This window comes from Corvus moneduloides, chromosome 17 (assembly GCF_009650955.1).
Source record: "Corvus moneduloides isolate bCorMon1 chromosome 17, bCorMon1.pri, whole genome shotgun sequence".
Taxonomy (NCBI): domain Eukaryota; kingdom Metazoa; phylum Chordata; class Aves; order Passeriformes; family Corvidae; genus Corvus; species Corvus moneduloides.
Window position 1 is genome coordinate 7,361,924 of NC_045492.1, and position 8,400 is coordinate 7,370,323.

Consider the following 8,400-nt stretch of genomic DNA (forward strand, 5'->3'; position numbering starts at 1 on the left):
GAGCTCCAAAGGAGAGGGAGATATCAGCAAGAGCTGTGCCAGCACTGCATTGCAATTTCCCCTCTGCCCCTCGTCAGTCAGGCATGAGAGAGGACTCCAGCAGGGCACCCACGTGCACCCAACCCAGTGCCCCTGCGAGAGGCTGTTTCACAGCTGGTGCCACAGGCTGTGCTTCAGAAATGCTCTCTTGAGGTACCAGTTCATCCTCTGAAGGCACAGCCTCCCCACCCATCCATGTGGCAGAGGGGCATGGAGCAGGCAAACAGGTGTGGGGAGCCAGAAACACATCTGAATAAATATCCAGAGAAGGAAATACTGTGACAGTGAAAGATTTTATTGAAAGAGCAATACAAGAGCAACCTTTATGCCTAAGAGCTCTGCTTCCTGGCTATGGATGTTAGAAGCGGCCACAGGAACCCCCAAACATCCACCAGCCAAGAAGTTTTCCCACCCTGATGCTGGCCAAAGGCTGTTGCCCGTCCTGCTCAGGCCACAGCCACAGCATGGGGCAGGGCTTGAGAGAAAGGAAGAGGGAGAGAGTGGAGCAGAGCAGGGCTTGGGGTGCATGTGCTGCCTCAGAAAGGGAACAGCATCGAGGCTCCTCCTGAGCAGAATCTTTCTAGAGTGGTCTGGCCGGAAAACTCGTCCACCTGGAAGAAGCAGCACAAAAACGACTCAGTTGTTTCATTCAGACTTTCACCAGCTTTTTCCCATACCCCAGGTGAGGTTTTCCTGTGGGTCCACACCAGCAGAGGGAAACTGGGAGCAGCCCATGGGAAATGAGGCTGGCCAGGGTGGTATGGGGGTGTGGGATCTGCACGTCCCAGCCCTGGGTGGGCACATTCCCACTCCCCAGGACACAGCACGGTGGGAAAATGCAATTCTTACATCAGTGATGTCAACTTCAGCGTTCCTGAGGCTGGTGTTAAGGACATTGGGCAGTGGGACCGACACATGGAAGGCATCTGCAAAAACAGGTGTAAGAATCTCGTCACAGGGATGAAACCCAGAATGAAGGCAGCAAGGGGGGGGGAGAGCCCCGAATCCAGCTGAATTGGAGATGAGAGGGGACCCTGACCCCCATACCTCTAACAGAAGGTACATATACATTTGTGAGGACCTTCTTGAGCCATTCTGTGAGCGAGGAGGCCTGCAGGGAAGAGGGTGTGTCAGTAGCAGAGGAGAGCAGTGGTTATTGGGCCATGTCAGGGTTATCGGTTGAGTTCTACTCAGTCTGCTATGAAACACAAGCACTAGGAAGCTTCTTCCTCCAGTGAAACACTCCCAGGACTGAGGGTGGATATGGTCTTTGGGTAATTTCTTTTTAATTATTCCTCCCCCATTCCCAGCACCCCCACTGTGCTGCCAACAAGTGAGGAGAGACACCCAAGTGCCACTGCTGTAGGGCACAGAAGGATCTGCAGGACAGAGAGCAATTGCCCTCTGCCAAGAGAAGTAGAAGGGTGAAAACTGAAGAAGAATTAGCTTTTGGTTTTCCTCCCCTACACAGAGCCTCTGGCCATTGCATCACTCACTGCAGCACCTCGATCCAGGGCATGCACTTACAGTGGAAGCGTCAAGACTCGAGGGGAACCGTGTCAGGTTGATGCTACAAAAGATGAAAACAAGGAAGAGTTGGGATGTGTTGGTGCAGCCTCCTCCAGGCCCTTTCTCAGTCTGGAATTTTCCTCACCCTCATAAAGATACAGGATTTTAAAAACAGAACAACTTTTTTACAACTGTCTCATCACATCAGCCATACATTTGGTCTGAGGTGGGGGCTGGGATGAGGCAGGAAGGCTCCAGCAGCCCTTGACATCTTTACTATGTCTACGTCACTGTCCCCCCTCACTGCCACCAGCTCCATTTGTCCCCAGGCAGAGCCCCCCCACCCGCAGAGCTGGGCTCTACCTGTCAAGAGCCAGGGAGGTTTGCAATTTGCCATCAGAGACTGATGGGGTAATGTTCAGAACGATGTCCTGGAAATGGAACAATGAAAGAAATGAGGTTATTCCCCTGCACAGCTCCCAAGACTGAAAAGTGTATTTGTAAATTACCCATTCTGAGAAAAAACACTTGTCTGTGCCGAGAAGCCACATTTTTGTGACAGATGGCATCATGTATCTCTCTCCCCAGGGTTCACCTTCCTGTCTTTATTTTGTGTTATTCCTGAAACATTTCACTTACGTTTTATGCTTGGTTATGAGCTTGTTTAAAGGACTGGGCATCACTGTTTTGATGATGCGGTAAATACAAAAGTGCAAATGCTGCAGGGCCAAGGGTAGGGCAAGCCAAGGGGATGCCAGCAGTCATCCAGCCTCAGCCATCGCCCTGTTCAGGGATCTCATCTCCTGGGAGCTCACTCACCACATCAAGGGAGAACAGGAGCCCCTGGGAGGTCTGCAGGGCAGGACTGATGGCGTCGATAGAGGCTTTGAGGGTGACAGTGGCTCTTCCATCCCTCACAGTCACCACTGGCTCGTTGCTCACTCGGACACGCAGCTCCAGTGGCAGAGAGCCAGGGAGGACCCGGGCGAGCTGCAGGGGCAGAGGAGGTCAGGGCAAGGGTGGGGTGAGTGGTGGGGTTGGAATCAATGCACATGGAGGAGGTGACTGACCTGGGGGATGAACGGGAAAAGGGCATCCATGGTCAGCGAGCTGCTCTCGGGAACCTGTGGGAACAGCACCGGTGACGTCGCTGCCCGGGAGGGTTCGTGCAAAGCCCACGCTGTCCTCAGCTGGACCCCACAAACACAAGCAGGCAACACTGGGTGTCCTTGGGTCACCCAAGAGCAACCAGGACACTGACCTGGCCTTGCAGAGGGAATTTGCTACCCGTCAAGCTGGTGATGCTGAGGTTGAGGGCTCCCTGCCCCTGGACCTGCTCCAGCACTGCGCTGAGGGTGTCCTGGGAAAGGCTGAGCCGTGGCGGGCGGCCGGTGGCCAACTTCAGGCTGGCAGTGAGTGGCAGCCCCTGTATGGGGGTTGTCATGCCACCTCTGGCATTCTCAGAGAGGAGCTACAGGGGACAGAGCAGGGAGGGATGTTGGTGGGGCTCAGAGGATTGCCCTGGGCACCCTGCCTGCCTGTGGACCTCGCAGAGCGGCTCACACGAGGTTTGTCAGCACTTAAATGATCACAGGGCTGCTCCAGGCTGCCCTGGCACAGGCAAGGGCTGCATCTGTTACCCCTTCCCCATTGGAGCACTGCCACGTATCCTGATTGGAAAGACACATTGCTGATATTTTATGCATGATTCTGGTCCCTGTCAATTACTTTGACAAACCACTTATGAACAGAACATGTCTGTGAGCAGTGACTGCTGCTCCTGTATGAAATTAAACTTTTCTGATTAAAAACTATGAGAGTGCTACAATTATGCTTAATTAAGTAGCATCAAGCCACTCTTGCTCATGCCACCATCAAGGATTAAAAGGCAAAAAATAAGGTAGAGACCCAGCAGTGGCAATAGCAGGGTTGTGGCCAGAGCAGACTCATCAGTACCTTCCAGTGAACATATGCCTGAAGGCAGCTGAAAACTGAGTAGCTCTGACAAACAGCCACCATGTTCCAATGAATCACCCAAAGTCGGAGGTTTTGGGACCGGGGAACATGGTGGCACTTACTTTCAGATCCATCTGGATGGCGTCAGCACTGAGGATGGAGAAGGAGGGCAGGTCCCCCAGAGCCCCGAGTGGGAGCACCTCTGTGAACACAGGGAAGAAAACTCTTCAGCTGCAATGGCAGGGGATGCTCCCAAATCCCATGGCCCCAAGAGTTACTGGAACCAGCAGCAGCTCCTGCTCACAGCATTCCCAGCTAGAAAAGCCACTAGAAAACAATATTTTGTAGCAAAATGTTGTTTCTAAAAGCAACCATTCCTATGCTGGGTTTCTGCAGGAAGAGCTGTCTGCTGCTGCTGGGGCAGGGAAACTGAATGTTGGGTTTGAGCTGGGAGTTCTGGTTTTAGAAAATTGGTAAAATATTTGTATTTACCTAATGAAAAAAGCCACGCCATGCTCAGGGCAGGATGTCACTGGGAAGAGGGGAACAGGAGGTGTCAACACTTACGGTTCCCGGAGCCGAGCAGGGAGCTCAACACCTTGAGCTTGGCGTTGATGATGTTGCAGCCCTGGGGAGGCAGAGGGAAGTGAGAGGGTCCCGGGACGCGCTGCACCAGTGGGTGACATGGCACCCACACAGCCAGTGACAGTGGGCTCTGCTGGGCTGCACATGTGGGCAGAGCTGCTGCAGGCGGGGCTGGGGGGAACATCCCATCACACAGGACTCAGCATCGGGTGGGTGAGCAGCCCCTTGGAGCCAGCGTGGGTCTCACCCGGGTTAGTGGCTGCTAAACCAGCAGTTGGCTCAGAAATCTGTTTGCCAGCAGAGCCTGGCACAGGTGATGGTGCTGGTGCCTTTCGGCAGGAGGACAGGCTGACCGCCCCGCTGAGCCCACAGCTGTGCAAATATCCACATCCATGGGGCAGCCTGGCCTGCTGCCTGTGCTGCTTGCCCTGCCCACCCAGCACTGTACTGGTGGGTCGCATGAAGGTGGCTCTGCAGACTCACCAGGTCCTGCAGGACATTGCTAAGGAGGCGTTTCAAAGGCTCATCCAGAACTGGCACTCTGGGTCTGGTAACAGGAAAATAGGAAATAACAAGTGACAAAGATTAATGCTGGAAAGTAAGAGGATTTTACACAAGAGAAACATGAGGCCTCGCTTGCATCGTCCATACTCAGGGCCGAAATATTACTATTCCCAAGCCCTCTGAATCCTGCCCAGTGCTAGGTTCCCCACACCCAGAAATGTTCTTTTCTTAGCCCAAATCTTAAAAAAAGGTCAACTGTTCCCCTCTGAGCCCAGCAGCTGGATCACCAACAGCACCAAGGTGTCCCACTGCCACAAGTCCCACCTGATTCATACCTCACATAGGTGTTTATGTCAACAGTCTTGCAGTTCAGAGCATTCTGGTGAGCTGTCCACGTGTCCTGGACCAGCATGGTCACATCTACCTCCACCTGCTTGCAGAGCGGCTGGCCCGGCACACTGTCCAGGGGAAGCACAGCAGGCAGCTCAGGACATTTGCTGACCATCTACTTTCCAAAGAGATGGTGACCGCCCGCCCCAAGCCATGCCCCTGATGGACACGCCCTACCTGCTCTCTACCAGCAGCTGGGTGTTGAAGTCCACCTGGTGCCCAAAGCCCGGCAGGGAGTGCAGACTGATTTTGGGGAGGGTGTTGTTCACAATTCTCAGTCTGGATGGTTGAAATAAGGAAAAGGCAGTGAACAGCACATTTGCACAGCCCTTGTCCCTCAGCCCCCAGCACGGCAGCCATGCTCTTGGGGTCCTGCCCACCTGGGTCATCAGGGACCCCCGCCTGCTCCATCAGGAGCAGCTTGTGGCACATAAAAGGCACAGGCAGAAAATCCCAGCAGATGAAGCCCTGTTTATGAGCCTGCCCCAAGAGGGGAGGGAGGGGGCTCTGTGTGTGCAGGCTCCAGAACAGGATCTCCTTTCCCTGGCATGGCTCAGACACAGTGGGCTGCTCAGGAACACCATCTCCCACTCTCACTCACCCCATGAGATCTTCACCATTTCTACCAAGAAGGCTGCCAACAAGACCGTTTTTGCCAAGGAGACCATTTTTGCCAATGAGAAGCTCAAGGACGGTGTCAAGGAGAGTATCAACAAGACCATCTTTGCCAAGGAGACCATCAATGACACCACCTTTGCCAAGGAGACCACCGAGGACACCATCCTTGTCAAGCAGACCACCAACTACACCATCTTTGCCAAGGAGACCACCTAGGAGACAATCTCCACCAAGGAGACCATCTCCACCAAGGAGACCACCTAGGAGACCATCTCCACCAAGGAGGCCACCAACAGCTCCATCTTTGCCAAGAAGGCCTCCAACAACTCCATCTTTTCCAAGGAGACTGCCAACAGCACCGTCTTTGCCCAGGAGACCTCCAACAACTCCGTCTTTCCCAAGGAGACTGCCAACAGCACCGTCTTTGCCCAGGAGACCTCCAACAACTCCATCTTTTCCAAGGAGACTGCCGACAGGACCATCTTTTCCAAGGAGACTGCCAACAGCACCGTCTTTGCCCAGGAGACCTCCAACAACTCCATCTTTTCCAAGGAGACTGCCTACAGGACCATCTTTTCCAAGGAGACTGCCAATAGCACCGTCTTTGCCCAGGAGACCTCCAACAACTCCATCTTTTCCAAGGAGACTGCCTACAGGACCATCTTTTCCAAGGAGACTGCCAACAGCACCGTCTTTGCCCAGGAGACCTCCAACAACTCCATCTTTTCCAAGGAGACTGCCGACAGGACCATCTTTTCCAAGGAGACTGCCAACAGCACCGTCTTTGCCCAGGAGACCTCCAACAACTCCGTCTTTTCCAAGGAGACCACCAAGCAGATTGCCACCAAGGAGACCATCCTGAGATCTCTGGGGAAGACCTTTGGCTGGTGAATCTCTCATACCTGAAGAACAGGATGAGAGGTCACTGTGAGCTACGTGGACTCAGCACACAAGCCAGCCTGGCTCTTCCTTCCCCTCCCCTGTCCCTCTTCATACAAATGAGGTGGTGGCACCAGCCACTGTAAAGTATCTGAAGTGCCATCTCCAAAGTGCTGTATAAATGCAAATTACCAGCATTGCCACTACTGCTGGGCAGATCTGGACCAGCTTCTGATTTTCTGAGCATGGTCAAGAGACAAAAGAGCAGAACTGCTCTCAAAAGAAGGATAAATCCTGTCTCTTACATACACTTACCATTCATATCTCCTCTGTCAACCAAGGACAGGAGTCCAAGTCCTTGTGAAGGGACCAGCAGGCTGTTGAGGAGGACAACAGTCCAAAACACCGACATCCTCAGTCCTGATAACTGTGGGAAGTGACTGCCATGAGAGCAGTGCTGGGAGAGTGAGCACCGGTCCATGGAGGGAGGAAAGAGGAGGAGGGAGGAAGGAAAAAGGACAAATGGCTGTCAGGGAAGACAAGATCAGGGAGGAGGCTGCTGGCACCTCTACTGCCTACTCATCACACTGGTGATGATGGACAGTAATCCTCCTGGTGGCACTTTCCTGCAGGAGAAACCAGAATGTCAACACCAGTTACTCCAAAGACCGATGGCCACAGCAGCCATGGGGAAAGTGAGTGGTTGTTGGGATGTTCCTGCTGCGACCCCCTCAGTGCTGGTGAGTAATGGTATGACTTAGCTGTGTGATCTGGGGTACATCCATTCTGGATGGAAATTTCTCTAAGAAACAAATCCTGCATCCTGCATTATGGGAAAATATGACATTTCTGACAACACGATTGTCTCTAGAAGTAAAGCAATATCTCCACAGTACAAATGCACTGGAGAGCACCTCCAGTTTGAATGTCATGATTTCTGCACAAACATCAGAATCTGAGGCTTCCCTCTGCGTGGAAATACCTGATAGAATTGTAAGAAAGAGAAAGTAAACTTTAACATTTCAGTGTCATTGAAATATTTCTGTGGGACCTACAACTTGAAGTAGCTTCTTTTTGTTTTTTAAAGAACCAAAATGAACTTCATTGCTCCAAATCTATCTAAATGTAAATAACTCATCAAAAAGGGATCAAAACATGTGTGAGAGGTCTAATTTGCCTTAGCTAGAAATCTATTGCAGATAATAGAGCTATACCAAAGATAATTTAAGTGATAATTGTTTATGAAAACCCTGAAATACCCTTTCTTCGGCAAGGACTGCAATCCAATGAACATGCACATCTCTGCTGGAGAAACTCACACTGAAAGGCACCATTTACTTCTTGGAGGATAATTCAGGCAGGCAGCAGGCAAGAATAACAATTTTTGTTAAAAGGCCACCACTCCCAAAGCAACACTGAGAGTTTGCAGAGACAGAAGCAAGGAACACACTTACTGAGGAATAAATTTGCTCTTACCTGACCAAGCTCTGTCTCCAGCTGATGTCCCTGTCTTCTGAAGATCACCGGGATCCAGGATCTTCATATATAGAGCTTTACAGAAGGAAAAAGGCAGGTGATGTCATTTGGGATATCCAGAATAATTGGTGGGGAGCAAAACAAACAAGGTCTTGTTTCTGGTGACTTCCACTGCAAATATTTCCTTGGAGATATTAGGAGTTAGGTAAATCATTGAGCAATGACCTGTAGGCGCAGACTCAGCCAGCTCCGGGTGCCTGGTTTGGAACATCATCCTTTCAGCCTGTCAAGATGCAGACGTGGCTGAGATGTCATGCCCTGATAAAATACCTTTCTTTTTCTTTTCTTTTCTTATTTTTTTTCCAAATAAAATTGATGTTCTGACTGAAAAATGTATCAAAACACTGGCCATCCGTGGCTGTTCATACTTCTGCAGTTCTCAGG

At 51.6% G+C, this 8,400-nt stretch overlaps 1 protein-coding gene across 2 annotated transcripts; it reads right to left on the reverse strand.

Annotated features, from left to right (window-relative positions):
- Positions 1 to 313: 313 nt before the first annotated feature.
- LOC116452759 (BPI fold-containing family B member 3-like) lies at positions 314 to 8,135 on the reverse strand. 2 transcript variants are annotated; one of them, XM_032127458.1, is made up of 17 exons: positions 7,957 to 8,135; positions 6,796 to 6,907; positions 5,892 to 6,503; positions 5,585 to 5,861; positions 5,161 to 5,262; positions 4,929 to 5,051; positions 4,573 to 4,636; positions 4,072 to 4,132; positions 3,627 to 3,706; positions 2,810 to 3,019; positions 2,619 to 2,672; positions 2,368 to 2,538; positions 1,912 to 1,979; positions 1,567 to 1,609; positions 1,087 to 1,150; positions 889 to 965; positions 314 to 650 (listed from the first exon to the last, which is right to left on the reverse strand). In XM_032127458.1, exons 2-17 carry the CDS (start codon positions 6,890 to 6,892, stop codon positions 576 to 578), a joined length of 2,178 nt encoding a protein of 725 aa, XP_031983349.1. In that variant the 5' UTR covers positions 6,893 to 6,907; positions 7,957 to 8,135; the 3' UTR covers positions 314 to 575. The 2 variants fall into 2 exon arrangements, with proteins under 2 accessions (XP_031983349.1, XP_031983348.1); XM_032127457.1 differs by having other exon boundaries at positions 5,585 to 6,503.
- Positions 8,136 to 8,400: the final 265 nt, after the last annotated feature.